The 22,763-nt window shown below is 37.1% G+C and overlaps 1 protein-coding gene and 1 pseudogene across 1 annotated transcript in view; both read left to right on the forward strand.

Annotated features, from left to right (window-relative positions):
* The first annotated feature begins 263 nt into the window (after nucleotides 1-263).
* LOC123811264 lies at nucleotides 264-1,120 on the forward strand (annotated as a pseudogene).
* Nucleotides 1,121-6,981: 5,861 nt separating this feature from the next.
* The window catches only part of VWA3B (von Willebrand factor A domain containing 3B), a 204,174-nt gene continuing 188,392 nt past the window's right edge, over nucleotides 6,982-22,763 (forward strand). Inside the window, exons 1-2 of the mRNA XM_045826975.1 lie at nucleotides 6,982-7,420; nucleotides 12,438-12,665. Coding sequence (XP_045682931.1) covers nucleotides 12,470-12,665 — 196 coding nt within the window. The 5' untranslated portion in view covers nucleotides 6,982-7,420; nucleotides 12,438-12,469. The remainder of the gene's footprint in view (nucleotides 7,421-12,437; nucleotides 12,666-22,763) is intronic.

The following is a 22,763-nucleotide window of genomic DNA, read 5'->3' on the forward strand; positions in this document are numbered from 1 at the left end:
AGTTTTAAAAATCAAATCTGGGTGGGGTAGGGGGAGGATTTCTACTGTGACTGGGTCCCAGAATGTGGCCTCTGGAGATGTTCACTTCTCTAGCCCTCTAGACCAGGATCTTGGGTAGGTTCAAGGGCAATGGGGCCTTGAAGACTGAGGTTTGCAGTTTTGCAAGAGAGGAGAGCTGGTATTCATCATGAAGTTGAAAGAGTTCTCCACAGAGGGGAGAAACCTACTGTGTATGTACTCTTTTAAACCCATCCTTTCAATTAATGAGGACTTCAAAAGACAGAAAAAGTCATTTAGATAATGACTTCCCAGTAATTTTGCTTAAATTTTTACTGCAGTTAAAAGTCAACAATTCTCAGGTGCCACCAAATCTGTTGGCGGGGAGGGCACTTGTCAAAAGGCCCATCAAGTTGGTGGCTGGTGTGCAGATAGCAGCAGGAAAGAGGGGTGGAATAGAGGAAGGAATTCAGAAATCAGAGAGCTATGGAGATGTACAGGTGAGGAACACAGTGACAGGCAACTATGATCAAAGAACACCATCAAGTGTACAAATACGACATAGGACTACAGTTCAAGGGAGCAAATCTTCAACATCAACCAGTTCTCCCAAGTCTGTAGGAAAAGTCCATTCTCAACCAAGTGATAAACTTAACTCTAAAACAATTAACCTGTTTGCTGAACAGTCTCCTGCTCCTTCTGCATTGGCAGCTACTTATTCTAAAGGAGGTATTCCTTGCAGATTGTCCATAGTTCAGTGAAACACAGATTATGGTGAGAATGCCCTGAAAATCTTCCCTTTGATCTTCTTATTACTTTAGTTGAGGGTCTGAGAGAGACTAAACATGCATATATCTTTGTGTCAAAGGAGGATATTGGAGAATTACTTTTGGTCTAAGGTGCTCCTGAAATAGCTGTGCCTTTGCTTCCTAACCTAATTCCAGTGCTAAAGGCAGTTCTGGTCCATCCCGGTGATGAAGTACTGGAAAGAGGATTGAATGTTCTGGTACAATTAAGTGTTGTTGTTGGTCCTTCTCTAAATAACCATCTGAAACACCTGCTTACAAGTGGAAGCCTTGTCATCAAAGCTAAAATTCCAACATATTGCTCTATAGGTTATTGAAGAAGGGAACTGACGAAAATCTTCTAACTACCTGGTGACAGGTGTTAAATGCTGACCATGGATACCTATGGAACTTTTTCAGGTTAATTTCAGTTTATTCTTCTGTAAATTATAGCTGCCATTCATTCTTTACTAGTTTAAGATTACTATACATAATTCCACTGACTCATAGTAAATGTTAGTAATCAACAACAAAAAAGAATAGTTAATGATGGAAAGCAATTTTTAAAAGCTCTATAATAGTATAATTTTGTGGGGTTTATTTTTCATATTTCTATGGTTTGTGTGAACAACCATTACTGGTTTCACAGTAGATGTATTTGTATTTGTTTTCTAGTGCCTTTTATTTATAACATTCCTTTTATAATCAGTTTGTAGCTATACACTTATTTCTACATATTTTGCTATTTCTTGATTTTATATTTATTAAGGCTATAGACATTTGTAAATTTACTATTAATTATTATTTATAAATATTATTTGTAAATCTCTTTCCAGAGTATTCTAGTTTAATTTAAATTAAGTATTTATTTATTTTTAAAGAGAGGGGAAGTGAGGGAGAAAAAGAGAGAGAGAAAGATCAATGTGTGTTTGTCTCTTGTGCATCCCTTACTGGGGACCTGGCCTGCAATCCAGGCATGTGCCCTGACTGGGAATCAAACTAGTGACTCTTTGGTTTGTAGGCCAGCACTCAATCCACTGAGCCACACCAGCCAGTGATAAGAAAAAAATTTTAAATGTATAAATTCTCTTAGAAGTATGTTTCTTACAACTCAATACAACTACATTAGCTTTAGGTATTAATTGTATTCAAGTAAATGTTATTTTTGTATTTCATAGCCTGAATTCAGTACATGAAGAGATTCAGAAATTAAAATCTTAAAACTCTTTAAAAAACCCAACAATTCTCTTTCCACTATTAGTTAATGATTCAAGAATCTGGCTAATTCCTTGATCAGAAAATAATTTTCAAATGACCATTGTACAAAAGCCCCTGGCATATAATATTATAAACTCTGTCTTTGTGACAACATTTCTATTTGAGTAAGTACATCTTAGTATAGAGTTTCAGATGAAGCTGGACTGTGTGTGTGTGTGTGTGTATTTTTCCAGCTTTCTGTAGTTTTCATATGCCTTTGCCACTGTATTCTACCAGGCAACCTGTTCTCCACTCCATTTCTCAGGTGATGAATGAGTACCACATTTTCAGACCATAAGACGCACCTAGGTTTTAGAGGAAAATAGGAGCCAAAAATTTGAAGCAAAAAATGTGGTAAAATATTTAATAACATAAATAACATAATATTTCCCCAATGTAAATGTAAACAGAACTCAACAGCAGCATGAACAACCATTATTCCTCCCAAATTCTGGCGGAGGGAAGGTACATCTTATAGTCTGAATAATACGGTATATAGCATGGTGGGAAGTAGAGCATGAGTGAAACTCTTTCTGGCTATTGTTCTCCAAACGCCTAAGCCTTAAATGGCAGAGGGAAATGCCCACTAGCCCAGGGATTATTCTGTACTCCCCATGCTTCCCCATCTCCTAGTCACTAGGCAGGGTCATGTGACTTGCTCTGGCCAATGGGCTATGAGTGGAAGCAAACTTATGAATGCATCAATATAATTGTATGTGTGTTTTAACATAAAATGCACTACATTGCATACATTTGTTCTATATACAACTTGATTATTAAAAAACTCAACAATATATCTTGGAGATCTTTCTAGCATATAACAAATAAATTTATTCCTTTAAACTGCTATCATATCACAATGATAACATTCAGATGATTTCCATTATTTTGCTATCACAGAAACACTTGTACATTCTCAAGGAAACCTGGAAGTGGAATTTTATGGCAGAAAGTTATGTGCTTTTCCAGATTTTAAAACAATGATTTAAAATATACTCTGTTAAATTCAATTTGCTGTATTTTTCCTAGGATTTTTAAAATTAGATTCATCAATGAGGATGTCCTAATGCTTCTAATGTTATCATCTTTCTCTCTTCTTCACTCCTTAAGTCGTGGGAATACTTACCTAAATGGTCAGATTCCAGGATGTTGATGGTGATGCGTTTACAAGCGTTGAGACATACACCTGGGTGTGGTTCTTTTGTGGTGCTTAGGTCTTTCTCCAAGGGGAAAAGAAGGCAGCCAGAACAAAGTGTACCTCTTCTGGTGGGCAGAGCCTCTTCTCTCTCTTCCTTGCACATAAGCAGTGCCACACATGTGCCCCTCCTGGCTTGGCAAGGAATAGTAGAAATTTCTGAGCTTAGAAGAAGAGAGGTCCTAGCCTGTGCCTCAGCCCCATGCCCCTACTGGGTTGCCCCTACAGCATTGCATTAGGGTTAGAAGGACCTCAAATAAGGAAACGCCTTATGGCCACTGCCATTGTCAGGCGTGCTCACTCCTCTCTTCAGGAATCATAGGAAGAGGACAACCAGGCCAAGGCAAGATCCAGGCTCATTCCTGAATATCTTTTCCATGTAATGAAAATTTCATCCCAGGAGTATTGTTTTTGGCAGCTTGTAGTATAAGTATCTGTTTTGAAAAGTAATTTTAAATTTCCAAGTATTCAGAGCTTTTTGTTTAAATATTTTTGTTCAATTATTCTTAATTTAGCTATTGGGATATGATATAGACATTAAGGCATCCAGTTCACTTAGAAGCATACCACATTACAAAGGTGTTGGTTAACAGGAAGTGGGAGAGAACAGTAATTAGAAAATAGACCTGCTTTATGCCATTTAAAATTGAATTGTGAGGTGTCAATTCCAGCAAGGTTTCCATTGTGGCATTAATATCCACTTCTAAGTGAACTCTGTACAACTGAAATGACAAAAAAATTTCTTTTGGAGAAAACTAAAACCAACAATTGATCAACACAGCATATAATTAAGAGGGCAGGGTGTTGAGGCAGGCTGCCTGGTTCAAATTCTGGAGCCACCATTTACTAGCTTGAGTGGTGTTGGAGAAGTTGCTTACTCCTGTGCTTTAGTTTATCTATAAAATGGGGATAATTATAGTATTTCCCTCATGGAGCTTTCATAAGGATTGAATGAAGTGATACATTTAAAGTGTTTACAACATTGTCTGGCACTGAATAAATTTTAGTTATTATTTTTAAGTACTGATCATCACTGCATCATCAGGGTAGAACAATTATACCTAAAACCTATTCCTCACAAAAGGTGTTAGATGGAAGAGTCACAGGTCTGAATTCACGTGACAAATAATAAACACTGACCTGAAGAACATGGCAATATATACAAAGTGTCTGTTTAGGCTTTGCCATCCCTTAATCCAAACCCCCTCTCTCAGGCAGCCCCTGACAGCCAAACACCCTGGACCAATAGTGCCAACCAAGGTTCACCAGTGACTGCTACCTGATTTAGTTGCTCTATTTCCCCACTTTCCTTGTTCCTTCCTCTTCAGAAGGAGTGCTTATTTTTTATTTTTATCTCCGACTCTTTCTCATACATATACATAATTCTCTTGAATGAAAACTCTACTGTTCTCTGGTTTCAGTTTTTGTAGTAGGCTTAGGATAATTGCTTTTCCTCCTTTTATTTCATTTATCACCCCTCTATTCCCCAACTCCTGAGATTCTAATCATGATCACAAGGCCAATTAGTGCTAGTGATAGACTTAAAGAAAAAGAAAAACCATTCAACCTGTAAATAGTCCAATAACAATGTAAGGGCTGTCACAAGGCAGTACAAAGTTGCCAAGTGTGATCTGACAACTGATGCCAGTGTGATACTGACAACTGACAGAGGGAGAGAAATTATTGGAGCTAGAGTGTCCATGGAAGGCTTTGTGAAGAGAGAAGAGCTTGAGCTGACCCTGGGGGGCTGTGGCTCCCAACTGTGGTAATCCAGGTGAAGGTGGTGGTCTGAGTAAAGGCACCTGTGGTCAGAGGCAGGGACCAGGTTAGTCTCTCTACTGGAGAGTTTGAGTTGTGGGCAGTGGGCAAAAAGACTGAAAGTATAATCTAAGCTCTGAATGGTAAACTCAGGTCAGACATTACTTTAAGGATGGGTCTGATATGAGAAATGTCAATTCTGAGGTTGAGGGTAGGATACAAATTACCTGTTAACTGTAAATTCAAAACAACTTTGTTAAAGTTTAGTACAGTGGTATATCACACAACTATGCTAAAGGTATTCTTATTCTAAACCACTCAACAAACAAAAATGAGGTGAACCCTCCTGCAGCTATCTGAACTTAAGCCTTTATCAGCTCTGAACTCTTCAAAATGACCTAGACTTCTGCTCAATTACCTGTCTACAATTTACTAGTGGTTAACATTTTCATATAAATTTATGCCTGTAGGCACATGAACCTAATTGACAGAAACATAGAGTCATCTGCAGCTACTTGCATAAGTGGCAAGTGTCCTAGGGAAGGAGGAATGCATGGGGTGAAGGTGGGGACAGGAGTGCCTGGCGTGACTATGGAAGCTGTGGGTTTGGCTATGTGGATGCTCTGTGTTCTAAGTCACCCATGTGACACAGAAATATTAGTCTGGTAGGGTGTGGACAACAGGGATTAATGTGGCCTTGGCAACACATGTAGTCATGGCTACTGTATTACCTCCCTTCTGAATAGCATCTTGAGTACTGTTTTTTTTTTCTTTTGTTTTTAGTGATGAGGTTAAGTGCAATTTACAGGGCCAATAGTACACAATCAAATAACCATATGGAATGATTTGTGACCTGAGGTCAAGGCATTCAGTACTTTTTAGTTACAAAGGTATTAAAAGAATGCAGGAAAAAGAAATTCTTATTGGGGACGGAATTATTCAGTTTCAATATTAACTATGTTTTATTAGATCTTTGACTCAAAACCCTAGAAATAATCTGGTCACTTTTTTTAAGTGACAATCTTTTTTAAAAAAAGATTTTATTTAATTATTTTTAGAAAGAAGGGGAGAAAGAAGAGGGAAACATCAATGTGTGGTTGACTCTCGTGCACCCCCTACTGGGGACCTGGCCAGCAAGCCAGGCATGTGCCGTGGACTGGGGATCTAATGGGCGACCCTTTGGTTCGCAGGCTAGCGCTCAATACACTGAGCCACACCAGCCAGGGCTAATCTGGTCACTTCTTTAGTTTTAAATTTTTAAATAGAGTTTAATATGCCTATATACTAAAAACAATAATAGCCTGTGGGATCTTAACGATTTAAAGAAGCTTTTCATAAGGACAATTTTGTTTACCAGTGATTGAAATATCACAAGCATATATTTCAAGCTCTTTTCTTACTTGAAAAGGAAAAGCTAAAATACGGGTTAAAAATAAAGCTGAATGAAGAAAGTGATGTCTATAGGAATTCTCGTCTAAAGATAAGAGTATTTTTTTGATAACTGCAGCCCCTGCCTCCAAAATTGGAAGTCTGAAAAACTGCAGCTCAAGGTGCCTCCTGTCTCGGCTCCACCCTCGTTCTGGTAGAGCGACCTACACCTGCCCCAGCTTTTTAAGCTTCTTTCTCTAAACTGTAAAATAAAGAAAATCTCTCTTCACAGCGTCGATGTGAAACTTAAAGTAAGTGCTCTGCACGCTGAAAAGTCAGTACAGAAGTTAGTGATAACGTTTTCTACGAAGGGCTGGCCTCCCAGTCTTTGGCGCCTTCCTCGGTGATAGGCTCGCACCCGCGCCCCATACCCGGCCTCGTCTGTTTGTTAATTTAATTAATTAACGTTCGTAACCGTCGTCGACTTTCCTGGTGACAGCAGGTGCAGAGGATAGGCCCACCCTCCCTGTGCGCTAACTTGCGCACCACGCCACCCAGAACCCGCCTTGGAGCTCGGTGGGGTTTCCGAGACCGGGTCCCTGGTCCCGCCCCCCGCTGGGGCGCTAGGGAGCAGGGCTGGCTCCCGAAGCCGCTCGGTGATTGGCGCTGTCCGAGCAACCGCGGGGCCTCGGTAGTCAACTAGCAGAGCGACCAGTTCTGGGATCACAAGAGAAATCGAGCGGCTGAAGGCCTTGGCGTCGAGTGCGGACTCTTCGCGCGCCGTGGGGCACTGCTTATCACCCAGAGGGATGCGTCCCTCCCCCACCCTCCCCGGTCTGAGGGCCGGAGGAGGCTGGGCCAGAGGCTGCTGAACAGGACCCGCCTGTCTTTCACCTGGCAGAAGCCTAGTAAGTGCGGGATGCCTTCCTCTCCACCGCGGACCCTCCAAGGCACCGAGAGCAATCTTGGAAATAGTTTTCAAGCTGGACTGCCCCCACTTGTAGTTGTGGAAACTGGCCAGAAAAGCGCAGCGACTTGACCCGACTCACTTAACTGTTTGGTACGTAGGTCGAGGCGGGGAAACAGGTAACCGGGACAGCGCCCCCAGAGAGCCCTTCTCACTACGCCCTACCCACAGGAAAGGCTCAGCTGGCTTCCCAGCTCCCAGCTGTGTCGTAGGCCAGAAGTAGGAAGACGAAGGCTGCTTGGGCTTTGGAGATAGCCGCTTTGAGCAGTAGGAGCACCAGGAGAAGTTTATTTCTGAGAAATAATCACAATATGAGTAATCTCAAACCCAGAGCCATCTGTTTGGATAAAGCTTTCTACAACTTCCTGACCTGGAAAGGCCGCTGGCTCCCTCTCATTCCTCCACACGTGTATGGTTTTCACAAGCACATCACTAAGATAAGTCCCATTTTCTTTTGCTCTTTTTATATGAGCATAAAATTTATATTTAATTTCTACTTGGAAACTAAATATTCTTGGGGGAATATTCATCTTCTTGGGAGCTCTTGTTTTTGTTTTGTTTTTTCCCCTCAGCAGTAACCTCCCCCCTGAAGCACCCCATTTATTCTCAGATTTTTTTTTCTTGGCCCTATTTTCTTAACTGTAGAACAGCCCATTTCACTCTATCTATGCCCTCATTTTTTGTGTGTAGATGAGCACAGCCTAACCCTGCCCCTCAAGGGCAGAAGAATGGGGTGGGGTGGGGGAGTGTTACAGTGGGGTATCCATGGGGCCTCATTCCAGCTTGCTTTGTTTTTGAAACAGTGATTCCAAAACTCACATAAATCACAAGATACATTCACCTAGCCCAGGGTTGTTTGTTTTTTGTTTTTTTTTAAGAAACTTAGCAAGGACATAGGAAGTCTTGGGTGTTGGTAGTAAAGCAGTTAGAAGTGTAGGAAATGTTTAAGATGAATTAATAGACTTTAAGTTGGGCATTGTACCTCAACCTCTGACCACATAGGACTTACTCTCAGGACAGTGACAGGGCACCTCTTGGTTGCCCAGCATGGGCAGACCCCAGCAGCCCAGGTTGGCTGTACATGCAGCCCCATCCTGTCCCTTTGGTTGGGGCCTTTGGACATGTGCCAGATTAATGTTTCTATTTTTCCCCAAACCCCCTGCCTTCTGGTCCATGCTTTCATCCTTTGACTTTGACTTCCTTTTCTCTTCTTCCACCCCCTCCCCATATATACTTTCTCTTTCTATTTAGGAAATCCTTTCTTATTTTCACAACTTTGACCCTTGGGAGAGCACTTAGGGCAGTGCTCAACTGGGATTTGTTGTTTCTTCTGGTTCCTCTTTCCCAATTTGTAATAACCTTAGATGAAGAAATACTGAATAATATTAATAATAACAGTAATATCCAGAAAATAATATGACTCTGTTTAAACAGACATCTATTTCCTAATCTTAGCCTTGTTAAAAATGTGAATCTTTGCCTTGTTTAAAAAAATCAGGATTCTCAGCAATTGTTTTTTTTTTTCGTTTTCACCAATAACTTTATTGATTTGGATATGTTGAGTATGTTGGCTATCTCTCACTATTGGCTTCTAATGGGCAGAGGCCAGGGCTGCTACTAAACATCTTCCAATGCACAAGACAGCCCCATAGCAAAGAATTATGTGGCCAAAATGTCAATAGTACCAAGAAACTTCACAAACCACTTTTGACACATTCCATCAGTCACAGCACCTTCTCCATACACTGCACAAATTTATTTTTTGCATTTCAGTTTTATTTTCATATTTCTCGAAATAATAAAGCATAATACATGAGAATGTTGAGTATTTTTTTCCATCTTGAATATTAAAATGGCTGCACAAAAATTCATCAATTTTGATGTTTTTATTTTATTTAAAGTTTTTTATTGTTGTTCAAATCTGAATAATCAATTTAATTCAACTTCAACATCCATGCAAAATGCCTGCTGTATATACTGTGCTGAGGACATCCATATAGTTTGTCCCTGTAGTCATTGAAACTTATTTTGGACTAGAGAGAACAAACCTGAAGAATTCAAGGCCACATTAGTGTAGTGTCATAACAAAAGCTAGGACTTTCTTAGGTGGAGGCTACAGAAAGTTGGTGAGGGGGTCTGGAGAGCCTTACTAGAGGCATCAGGGTTTGAAATTGGCCTTGAAAGGTAAGATTCCACACAGGAGAACCACAGGAGACCACCTTGGAAGAGGGAAAGCAGGGGCGCTGTGTTGGAGGGGTTGCTTGTCAGGTCACTTGGCAGCATGGCTGTGGCAGGCTTGCTTGCCCTGGCACAGGAGCTCTTTTCCTGTTTGAGTAGAAAGATCCCTTCTGTTGGAAAGAGTTGAGGGATCCCTTCTTCTGGAGATGCCTTTTCTCATTTCCTTCCTGTTTTCTCTGGATAAGTTTAGTTTTCCAGTTGCTTTCATTTCTCACAATGTGGGTATTCTCAAGCTAAAAAGACCTAAGAGTCAAGATCTGAGGGGGATTCTTATAGGTTCTCCAATACAATAGCATTAACCAGACTTTTTTTTATTTTAACTTTTTTTTTAAGCCATGTGAGTGCAAAAGGGACTGGCACACACCTTAGCTGGAGGATTCAGTTGTCTTTTTGGAATCAAGAATGTGTCCCTTCAGCTTAAAAACAAAACCTAATGATTCTTCTGAAACATCTTTTAAGTTTAGCGTTCTTATGATAGTGAATATAGCTGTATTCCCTTTTTTACCCTAGGGCATGTAGCTCCCTCTAGTAAGAATATAGAAGGTGGGTGAGTGTGTTTTGGGAAAGAGAAAGATTAACTGGAAATGATGAAATAAATAGTCAGAAATTTCTATTCTGAGCTTCCTTTTGTTTCTGTAGGAACCATTGTCCAAATGTAGTGTCAGTCCTTGCTGGACAGATCTCAAAAAGAAAGGTGAAGCATATATAGTCTGCTCCTGTTTGTTTTCACGTTCTTTGGTTCTAAAGTAGGAGGAGCTGAAACTTCATAGCTCAATATGACTGGGGCTTGGGGGTAAAAAGATGCTTGGAATAAAAGTGGCTATATGAAACAAAGCACAGTTACTAAAGGACAATGATTTTAAGTAATTTATTTGCATATAGCTTTTTCCAATATTTTAAGTGCCCATCCATGTAGAATTCCTGCATTGCTATATTTGCTCCTTGCAGTAGCCCTGGGAGTTAGGGAGCACAGGTGGCATTACCACTGTAGAGAGGGGAAGTCACTAAATATGGTGAAATGGACCTACACAGAGTTTTCATTCTCAGCTTTCCCACTCCCATATGATGCTGTCCATACACTATTGTTCTCATCAAATTGAGCCCTTGTAGGAAGAAGGCAAGATCTCCACCGATACTATGCATTTGTGTACCTTTGGAATTTAATGTATCTGGACAGTGCAAATTCACATAAACCTTAAAATGGACGTTATCCTCAAAAACTTGAAAATGACAAACCAGGAAGCTTATTGAGCCTAAGCTCTGAGAGAAAAAGGTAATTGCTCTGTCTTTGGTGAGGACCCGGGAGCCCTAAGAGAAAGCAGTTCTCCTGGAATGCACACCATTGGTAGGCCTGTACAATAGGACCAGGCTGGAGCTGGTCAGTTGTAATAGTAGAAGAGTGGCTAAGAAATGGCTTTGACTCCTGCTTCTGCCACTTACTGGCTGTGTATCCTAAACAACTTCTTTACATTCTTGAAGCTTCTGATTCCTGAAATGTAAGTAGGGTATTAGTAGTATGTAAGTGATATGGTTATGAAGAATTTATGAGATAGCACATATAACAAGCTAATCCCAAGGCCTGGCCAACCAATGGAAGCTTCCTGGTTGTTGTTAATATTATTATTAAGGCCACACAACATTCTGTGTTCTAGACTCTAGAGCCAGATGATCTTTTTTGGAATCTCATGAGGTTATGCATCTACCTGTTGTGAGGTGATGGGCAAATTAGTTAAGCACTCAGCTTGGTTTCCTCATCTGTGAAATGGGAATCATAGTAGGGCTACCTACCTCATAAGGTTATTAAAAGTATTAAATCTATACTACTCAGAATATACATAAAACTGTTGGCTAATACTGGTACTTCTAACTTCACAAAAATCTTAGCTTGGGTCCAACTGATTTCTGTGTTTGAAATTTCATGTAAGACTTTCAGAAAATACAGTTTTAAAAATGGGAAAAGGGAGCATTTCTAAAGTTAAAATTATTATATTCCAGGAAACTCACTTACATGCATTGCACACTGTGACTGCAGAAGAAAGTAGAGCTTTCTACTCTTTTGACACATCATCAGGCCCTTCCTGTGGTTGTGGTGGGTGGGTTAAGATGGCGTGACTTTGGCCACTCCTTTCCTCCTGTGTACACTGACTATATTTAGGCAGGTCTAGACAAGTTTAATATGTTGCATACTGGCTTGAGTCTGGTTGGTCCCAGAACAGCTGGCTACACAAGCCAGAACATTTTGGTTCAACTTTAAAGTCCTAGAGAAGAAAATATTCAGAAGGCGAGGCCATGTATTCTAGCTAGGCTGAGCAGCGGTCTGGTTCCCACCCTCTTACTAGCTTCCAGCTGGCCACTCAAAATGCAGATACGTGTGCAGACTCTTAGGTTTCATCCTCTTTACCTTCTTTGAAAGCATGCCATTATAATTGGAATACTGATGTGTAATGAAGGTTAAGAAGTGACTCTTTATTTACCAAAATCAAAAAGCTTTGTGTTTTTCTATTATAAAAATAAATTGTGTTTTAGAAATGTTTAAATAATGCAAAAATTCAAGTAACATAGAAAAGGCAAAAGTCCCACATTCCCACCACACAGAAAACTATTGTAAACCTGTTGGACTATGTCTTTCTAAATGTTTTTCTATGTGTATATGGATATCTACCTATGGATGTTGGATTTTATGGATACCTTTTAGTAATATATATGGATATCTTCTTTGCCAACAGATATTCATCTGTATTTTAATTTTTAACTTGTAGATAGAATTCCACTGCGTGGATGCACTGTAATTTATATTAAATTAATCTGCTGTTGATGTTAGATTATTGCCAAGTTTTCAGGAAGTTTCTGAGTTTGACAATTCCCTTTACAGGAGGTCCCAGTGACTTACTTCCTAACTCAGAGATGGAGATATCAGGCTCATCTTCTACCACTTCTGAGCAGCAGCTTCGAAGACGAGAGGGACTGAACAACACCAAAACAGATGTGGCCAAGCAGAGTCTCATCTCATCTGAGCAATGGCTCCAACTGCATGGGCTAAAGAGCAACAAATTGACCTTGAAACAGATTTTGTCACAAATTGGATTTCCACACTGTGAAGGTAGAGTACTGACAGAACAATGCTGGCTGGAAAACCCAGCCAGCATGCTGTCTGTTAGCCTCTGAGGAGGCTGTGTTAGTTCTGTAGGTCCCTCAAAAACAATGGGTCTCTGTGCTTGTTTTGATCTCACCTCTTTATGGGCAAAAGATGTTTGCACCCTAATGTGTGTATATTATATAATGTACATTAATCCACACACTAAATATTAGTAATGCTTAATTTCATTCTTTCTTTTTTGAAAAATGAAATAGAAATTATTTGTATTTATCCCCTGGGATGTGCTGCCCCCTCTGGGAGGTCATTGATGAAAAAAATAGCCATGTGTAGTTTTAGGAAGAGTGTGCTATTTCCCTGTTGTGGCCTGCCTCATGTTGTAGTCGAGTTCTTCCCGAAAGACATTAGTTTGAGTGTTGGTTCTCAACTGCCATGAATACCACCCTCCAACAGGGAGTGTGGCAATATGTGAGGATTATGGATTATGCTGGCTTTATAAAATGTTTGGGAATATTTACTCTTCCTCCTCTATGTTCAGATGTCATAGATATATGATTAGTACTATTTCTTCTTTAAATATTTGATAAAACTCAGCAGTGAAACTTATCTGAGCCTAGAGTTTTGCTATTAGGAAAAGTTTGATAAGAAATTCCATTTCTATAATAGACATAATCTGAATAGCTATTCAGATTTTTTCAGATTTTTTCTATAATCTGAATAGCTATTCAGATTTTTTTGTTTCATCTTGCCAATTTGGGAAAGGTGTGTTTTTCAAGGAGTTTGTTAATTTCATCAGTTTTTTTTTAAGCATATTGGCAAAATGTTCACAATATTCCCCTAATATTCCCTTTTTAATGCCTGTGGAATCTGTAGTAATCTCCCTCTTTTACTACCAATATTAGTAATTTGTGTCTCTCACTTTTTCTGGACAAGTCTTGTTAGGGGTATATCATAACTCCTTTCAAAGAACGAAATTTGGGGTTTGTTGATTTTTCCATTTTTTGTTTTCTATTTCATTGGTATTTGCTTTGATCTTTATTATTTATTTTCTTCTACTAACTTTGAGTTTAATTTGAATTTCTTTTTCTAGCTTTTAAGCTAGAAACATAGATAATTGATTTTAAGCCTTTTTTCTCTTCTAATGTAGTCATTTAAAATTATAAGTATTTCCTCAAGCATTACTTTAGCTGAATCCCACAAATCTTGATAGGTAGTGCTTTCATTATGATGTTCAAAAATATTTTCTTTTTTGTATTGTAACTTTTTTCTCTGATTCATTTTTTAAAGAAATGTATTGTTTAATATCCAAATATTTTAGGACTTTTAAAGATATCTTATTTTTGTTGGATTTCTAATTTAATTCTATTGAGGTCAGAGAATATAAGATTTTAATCTTTGGAAATTTACTGAGATTTGTTTTACAGCTCAGCCTGTTTCTTGATGAACATTTCACACACACTTGACAGAATGTGTATTCTGTAGTTTTTAACATGTAATTGTAAATGTTAATTGGGCCAAGATTGTTGATACTATGATAGAGATATTCTATACCTTTAGTGACTTTTTTGTCTAGTGGATGTGTCTATTTCTCCCTTTAGTTCTGTCAGTTCAGTTTGAACTTCTTTTTGTATTAAAAAATTATTTTTCTTTTTTGGATTTTTATTTATTTATTTATGTTGTTCAAGTAAAATGCATACAGATTGAGATTGTCTTATCTTTCTGATGAATTGACAGAGTTTAATAACTTTGATTATTTTTGAAATGTTTATCTTTATCTTAGCTGGTATTTTGACATTTACTTTGATATTACTATAATTACCACAGCTTTGTTATACTTAGTTTTTACATGGCATGCATGTTTATAGTCTTTTACTCTCAAATTATCTGTAGCCTCTAAATTTAAATTATGCCTTTTTAAACCCAGTGTCATTATCTCTGTCTTTACAGTGTTTGGTTCCCTACATTTTATGTAATATTTCATATAGTTAGATTTAGGTCTAACATTTTACTTTTTGTTTTCTGCTTGTCTCATCTTTTTTTTAATACTCTGTTTCTCCTTTTCTGACTTCTTTTAGGGTAAACTGAATATTTTTTAGTATTTAATTTAATTTCATTTTTATTTTTCCATTTAAATTTCAATAGGCTTTGATTATATTTTCAGTAGTTGCTTTAGTGACTGTATCTTAGCTCATCACATTCTGCTAGAAGTTCACTCTGTACTACCATAAAATGTAAGAACCTTGTCACAGCATAGCTCTGCTTACCCCCACTCCTGTCCTCAGTGTCACTGTTTGAAGTATAGTTCATTTTTAGGTACATTATAAATCTTAAAATCCAATGTCATAACTTTTTCTTTAAAAAGTTATTTGTCTTTAAATAAACTGAGTAGAAAAATAGCATTTTAAAATCTACATATTTAATATTTACAATATTCTTCCTTCATGTAATATTTGAGGTTCCATATGGTGATTTTTCCTAAAGATTCTTTTTAAGCATTTCTGATATTATTTCAAATTCTCTTTCTTTGGATGATGGATTGATTTATACTTTTTTTTTCTGAAATAATGATAGATTCACAGAAAGTTGCGAAGGTACAAATCCCATTTTCCCCTGGTTTCCCCCATTGGCTACATCTTATAAAATTATACTACAATATCAAATCCATGAACTTAACATTGATTTGAGTTCATTGATACATGGTGTGTGAATAATTCTATGTACTTTTACCGCTTGTGTAGATTTGTGTGAGCACTACCACAAACAAGATACAGAACTATAATGATTAAAATAAAATAAAATAAAAAAAGATACAGAACTGTCACCATGCAGATCTCCCTCCCTGTGCCATGTCTTTATTGTCATACAGACCCTGGCCTTTCAACATCTTTAACCCCTCGTGACCACCAGTCTGTTTTCTGTCTCTATAGATTTCTCATTTAGAGGCTGTTTATATAAATTCTATAATATCATATGTGAGCTTTTGACACTGGCATTTTTTTCTTGCTATTATTTCTTTGAAGTTCATCCAAGTTGTTCTATGTATCAATAATTTGTTTCTTTTTATTGCAGAATAGTATTCCATGGTATGGATGTGCTACAGTTTAACCATTCACCAATTAAAACACATTTGAGTAGTTTCCAGTTTGGGGCTATTACAAATAAAGCTATGAGCAATTGTTTACAGGTTTTTGTGTGAATGTTAAGTTTTCATTTCTCTGGGATAAATGCTCAGGAATGCAATTGTTAGGTGGGATGTTAATTATATGTTTAATGTTTTGTTATGAAACTGCCATCTATTTCCAAAGTGCTTATACTACTTAATCAGTAATTATAAGAGATAGTTTTTCCACATTATACCAGCATTTGGTTTGTCACCATTTAAAAATTTTAGCTGTTCCAATAGTTGTGTAGTGATATTTTGTTGTCGTTTTAATCTATTTCCCTAATGTCTAATTTGGCTGAACATCTTTTTATGTGCTTATTTGCTATATAGCATCTTTGGGGACCTAAATGTTTATGCCTTTCGATCATTTTCTAATTAGATTATTTTTTTTAAGTTGAGTTTTGAGAGTCTGTTATGTATTCTAGAAACGAACTCTTTGTCACCTGTGCGATCTGCAGATATATCCTCCTAGTCTGTGACTTGTCTTTTAATCCAGAAGTTCTAATGATTTCTCAGAGTAAAAGTTTTTAATTCCAATTTATTCATTTTTTTCTTGTTTGGATCTTGCTGGGTTTCAAAGATTTTTTTCTTATTTTTTTCACCTAGAAGTTTTGTAGTTCACATCTTACATTTAACTTGTGATCAATTTGAGTTCATTTTTGTATAAGGTTCATTTTTTTTAACTATGGATATCTAGCTGCTCCAGCATGTTTTTTAAAATATTTTATTTATTTATTTTTAGAAAGAGGGGAAGGGAGGGAGAAAGAGAGGGAGAGAGAAACATCGATGTGTGGTTGCCTCTCGTGTGTGCCCTTCTGGGGACCTGGCCTGCAATCTGGGCATGTGGCCTGAATGGGAATTGAACCAGTGACCCTTTCTTTGGTTCGTAGGCTGGCACTTAGTCCACTGAGCCACATTGGCCAGAGCAGCTCTAGCATCTTTTATTTAAAATACTATTCTTCCTCTTTTGAATTGCTTTTGCATTTTTATTAACAATTAGGTGGTTGTATTTGTATGAGGATATTTCTGGATTCTCTATTTTGTTCTATGCATCAATATGTCTATCTCTCCACTAATTCCATGCAGCCTTGATTACTATATCTATATAATGTCTTGAAATTGGGTAAACTGATTCTTGTCTTCTAGTCTGTGAATATGGAATATCTTTTCATTTATTTACATTTTTTATTTCCTTCATCCAGCTATCTTGTAATTTTTGGTATATAAGTCTTACACATGTCTTGTTAGATTTATACCAAATATTTCATTTTTTAAGCAATTATAAGTGATATTGTGTTTTAAATTTTGTTTCCACACGTTCATTGCTAGTATACTGAAATATACTTGTTTTTTTCCCATGACATTTCTGAACTCATTAGTTCTAAGAGGTTTTTGTTGTTGTTGTTGATTCCTTGAGATTTCAAGGTAGATCATGATGTCATCTCCAAATAGGGAAAATTTTCATTCTTCCTTTCTGACCTATGTGAGAGTATGCCTTGTATTTTCTTGCCTTGCCTTGTGCTGGCTAGAACTTCCAGTACTATACTGAATAGCAGTGGTGAAAGTGGATATCCTTTCTTCACTTCAGGTCTTAGGGGAAATCTTTCAGTCTTTCACCATCAGCTATGTAAAGCAGTAGGGTTTTTTTGTAGATAAAAAAAATAAATTGAGGAAGGTCCCCTATATTCCTAGTTTTCTGAGAGTTTTTATCGTGAATGGTTGTTGAATTTTGTCAAATGAAAGAATCGTGATTTTTCTTCCCTAGCCTGTTAATATAGTTGATTATATTGATTGGTTTTGGAACAGTGAACCAGCCTTGTATCTTGGAATAAATACCACTTGGTCATGTCGTATAACTGTATATATTGCTGACTTCTATTTGCTAATATTGTGTTAATGATTTTTGCGTCTGTATTCATCTGATATTGATATGTAGCTTTCTGGCAGATATTAATCTATAATTTTCTCTTTTTATTTTTTTCTTTAGGTTTTTTTTTATTGTTGTTCAATTACAATTGTCCTCATTTTTCCCCCCATTACTGTCCCCTGCCCTACCCACCCACCACCTCCCACATTCAATCCTCCCTGCCCTATTGTCTTTGTCCATAGTTCCTTTATGGCTTGACCCTTCCCCTTCTTTCCTGAGTTATGCCCCTCTCCCCTCCCATCTGGTCACTGTCAGTTTGTTCTTTATTTCCATGTCTTTGGTTCTATTTTGCTCACTTGTTTGTTTTGTTGATTAGGTTCCACTTATAGGTGAGATCATATGGTATTTGTCTTTCACTGCCTGGTTTATTTCACTTAGCATAATGCTCTCCAGTTCCATCCATGCTGTCATGAAGGGTAGGAGCTTCTTTCTTTCTGCTGCATAGTATTCCATCATGGACCCTGTACATTGTATAAATGTGCCACAGTTTTTTGACCCACGTATCTACTGATGGGCACTTAGGCTGTTTCCACTACTTGGCTATTGTAAATAGCACTGCTATGAACATAGGGGTGAATAAGTTCTTTTGAATTGGTGATTTGGAATTCTTAGGGTATATTCCTAGCAGAGAAATCACTGGGTAAAAAGCAGTTCCATTTATTCCATTTTTATTTTTTGAGGAAGTTCCATTCTGTTTTCCACAGTGGCTGCACCAGTCTGTATTCCCACCAACAGTGCACTATGGTTCCCTTTTTTCCACATCCTTCTAGCACTTGTACTTTGTAGATTTATTAATGACGGCCAGTCTGACTGGTGTGAAGTGGTATCTCATTGTGGTTTTATTTTGCATCTCTCTGATGACTTGTGATGTTGAGCATCTTTCCATATGTCTATGGGCCATCTGGATTGAGTTATATGATTCTTTATATATTTTAGAGATCAACCCCTTGCCCAATATGTCATTGGCAAATAATATTGTCTCAAAAAGGTATGGTTTCCTTTTCATTTCAATGATGGTTTCTTTAGCCATGCAGAAGCTTTTTAATTTGATGTAGTCCCATTTGTTTATTTTTTTTTCCTTTATTTTTCTTGCCTTAGGAGATATATCAGCAAGAATATTGCTACAGGGATATCTGAAATTCTACTGCCCATATTTTCCATCAGTACTTTTATGGTTTCATGACTTATATTTAAGTCTTTATCTATTTTGAGTTTATTCTGGTGTATGGTATAAATTGGTGGTCTAGTTTCATTTTTTTGCAGGTACCAGTCCAGTTCTTCCAACATCAGTTATTGAAGAGTCTATTTTTACTCCATTAATGCTCGTGCCCCCTTTGTCAAATCTTAATTGACATGGATTTATTTCTGGGCTCACTATTCTGTTCTATTTATCTATGTATCTGTTCTTGTGCCAGTATCAGACTGTTTTGATTACAGTGGCTTTGTAATGCAGTTTGATATCAGCTATTGTGATCCCTCTACTTTGTTCTTTTTTCTCAAGATTGCTGAGACTATTCAGGGTCTTTTTGGTTTCATATAAATTTTTGTAGTATTTATTCTAGATCTGTGTAATATGCCATTGGTATTTTAATAGTAATTGCTTGGATCTATAGACAGCTTTGCGTAGTATGCACATTTTAATGATGTTAATTCTTCCAATCCATGAACACAGTATATACTTCCATTTATTTGTATCTTCCTTAATTTCTTTCTTCAGTGTTCTCTAGGTTTCTGAGTAAAGGTCTTTTATCTCCTTGGTTAAATTTATCCCTAGGTACTTTATTTTTTTGTTGCTATAGTAAATAGGATTTTTTTTCTAGTGTCACTTTCTGATATTTCATTGTTGGTGTACAAAAATGCCACCAATTTCTAAATATTGACTTTGTATCCCACTATTTGCCAAATTCACTAATTAGGTTGAGTAGTTTTTTTGGAGACTGTAGGGTTTTCAATGTACACTATTGTGTTGTCTGTAAATAATGAATTTTACGTCCTCCTTTCAAATTCAGATGCCTTTTATTTCTTTTTCTTGTCTTATCTCTGTGGCTAAAACTTCCAACATTATGTTGAATGTGGACACTCTAGTCTTGTTCCTGATCTTAAAGGAAAAGCTTTTAGTTTTTGCTCATTGAGTATGATGTTGGCTGTAGGTTTCTTGCATTTGGCCTTCATTATGTTGAAGTATGCTCCCTATACTACCACTTTGCTGAGTGTCTTTATCATAAAACAGTACAGGATTTTATCAAATGCTTTTTCAGCATCTATTGATATTATGCAATTTTTTTCCTTTATTTTGTTTATGTGGTGTATTATGTTTATTGATTTGCAAATATTGTACAATCCTTGCATCCCTGGGATGAATCCCACTTGATCATAGTTTGTGATCTTTTTAATCTATTGCTGAATCCAGATTGCCAATATTTTGTTGAGGATTTTAGCATCTATGTTCATCAGAGATATTGGCTTGGAGTTTTCTTTCTTTGTTGTATCTTTACCTGGTGTTGGAATTGGGGTGATGCTGGCTTCATTAGGGTTTGGGAGTCTTCCCTCTTCTTGGATTTTTGGAATAGTTTAAGAAAGATGGGGGTTAACTTTCTTAAATGTTTTTGTAAAATCTCCTGTGAAACTACCCAGTATATGGCTTTTGTTTGCAGGAGTTTTTTTGATTTCTGCTTCAATTTCACTAGTTGTTAATGGTCTCTTCAGGCATTCTGATTCTTTTTGATTCAGTTTCAGAATATTGTATATTTGTCCATTTAACCCAGCTTGTTCATCTTCTTGGTATATAGTGGTTCATAATCTCTCTAATCCTCTTGTATTTCTCCTCTTTTATTTCTGATTTTATTTATTTGGGTCCTCTCTTTTTTTATTATTGAGTCTGGTTGAAAGTTTGTCATATTTGTGTATGTTTTCAAAGGACAAGCTCCTGGATTTATTGATCCTTTGAATTGTTTTTTTTTTTTAGTCTTTATGTCATTTAATTCTGCTCTGATCCTGATTATATTCTTCCTTCTACTTGCTCTGGACTTTGTTGTTTTCCTCTAGTTCTTTTAGATATTGGGTTAGGTTGTTTATTTGAGATTTTTCTATCTTCTTGTGGTAACCTGTATTGCTATGACCTTCTCTCTCAGGACTGCTTAGGTTTTGGGGTATTGTATGTTCATTTTCATTTGATTCCAGGTACTTTTAGTTTCTTCCGTGATCTTATTGTTAACCCATTCATCATCTAATAACATATTATTTAGTCTCCATGTATTTGAATGTTTTTGAGTTTTTTCCTTGAGGTTGGTTTCTAGTTTCAAGCCATTGTGATTTGAACACGTGTTTGGTATGATTTCAGTTTCTTGACTTTTTTGAGACTTGTTTGTGTCCTACAATGTGGTCTATCTTTGACAATGTTCCATGTGCATTTGAAAATGTACACTTTGCTTCTTTGGATAAAAGGTTCTATACATACCAATTAAGTCCATTTGAACTACAGTGTCATTTAATGCCACAATATCCTTGTTGATTTTTTTGAAGATCTATCCATTGTTGACAGTGGGGTGTTAAAATCCCCTCTGATGACTGGGTTGCTGTTGATATCTTTCTTGAATTCCTCCAATATTTTTCTTATATATTTAAGTGCTCCTATGTTGGGTACATATATATTTATAATGGTTCTGTCCTCTTGATGGACTACTCCCTTGAGTATTATGTAGTAACTTTTTTGGTCTCTTTTTATGGCTTTTGTTTGAAGTCTATTTTTGTCTGATATAAATATTGACACCCATGCTTTTTTTCATGTACATGTGCTTGGGATGTTTTCTTCCATCCCTTCACTTTCAGCCTGTGTAGATCTGAGGTGGGTCTCTTGTAGACAACATATATACAGGGCATGTTTTCTTATCCATTCAGCTACCCTATGTATTTTGATTGGAACATTTAATCCATGTACATTTAAGGTTATTATTGATAAGTATTTATTCATTTCTATTTTTTCCATACCTGCGCCTCTCTCTCTTTCATTTCATCTCTTTCTCATAGCAGTTCCTTTAGTATTTCTTGCAGTGCTGATTGGTGGTTATGTACTCTTTTAGCTTAGCTTTTTTTTCTGGGAAGCTCTTTTATTCACCTTCCATTTTAAATGAGAGCCTTGTTGGATAGAGTAGTCTTGGTTATAGGTCCTTGCTTTACATTACTTGGGTATTTCATTCCAAACCCTTCTGGCTTGTAGTGTTTCTGTTGAGAAATCAGCTGATAGCCTTATTGGAGCAACTTTGTGTGTTACTAGCTGTTTCTCCCATGCTGCCTTTAGGATTCTCTCTTTCTTTTTAAATTTTGCCATATTAATTATGATGTGTCTTGGAGTGAGCCTCTTTGGGTTCATCTTTATTGTGAACCTCTGTGCATCCTGAACTTGTGTGGCTTTCCCTCTCACCAAGTAAGGAAGTTTCCTGTTATTAGTTTTCAAACAGATTTTCTATCCCTTGATCCTTTTCTTCTCCTCCAAGATTCCTATGATGCAAATGTTGTTATGTTTCATGTTGTCCTGTATCTCTCTTAAACTATCCTTCTTTTTGAGTCTTTTTTTTTCATACTTTTGCTCTTACTGGATATTTATTCCTACCTTGTCTTCCAGCTCAGTCATCTGCTTCATCTAGCCTGCTTTTGATTCCTTCTAGTGTATTCTTCATTTATGATATTCTATTCTTTTTTTCTTCCTGCTTCTTATTCATACTTTCTTTGTCTGTTTTCATGCCTCTATAGCTCTTATTAAGTTCCTTGTAGCTCCTATGAAGTTCCTTCTAGTTCTCACAGAGTTCCTTGAGCATCCTTATAACTATTACTTTGAATTCACAGTCTGATAGAATGCTTGCCTCAATTTCATTTAGCTCTTTTTCAAAAAATTTAATTGTTGTTCAAGTACAGTTTTTGATCTTTTACTCCCATCCAAACCCACCTCCCCAGTCTTCCCCATCCCCCTCCTGTTTCTGCCCCTCCTAGTTTTTGTCCATGTGTCCTTTATACATGT

Source organism: Phyllostomus hastatus, unplaced genomic scaffold (genome assembly GCF_019186645.2).
Source record: "Phyllostomus hastatus isolate PE091 unplaced genomic scaffold, TTU_PhHast_1.1 phas_scaffold_78, whole genome shotgun sequence".
Lineage (NCBI taxonomy): Eukaryota > Metazoa > Chordata > Mammalia > Chiroptera > Phyllostomidae > Phyllostomus > Phyllostomus hastatus.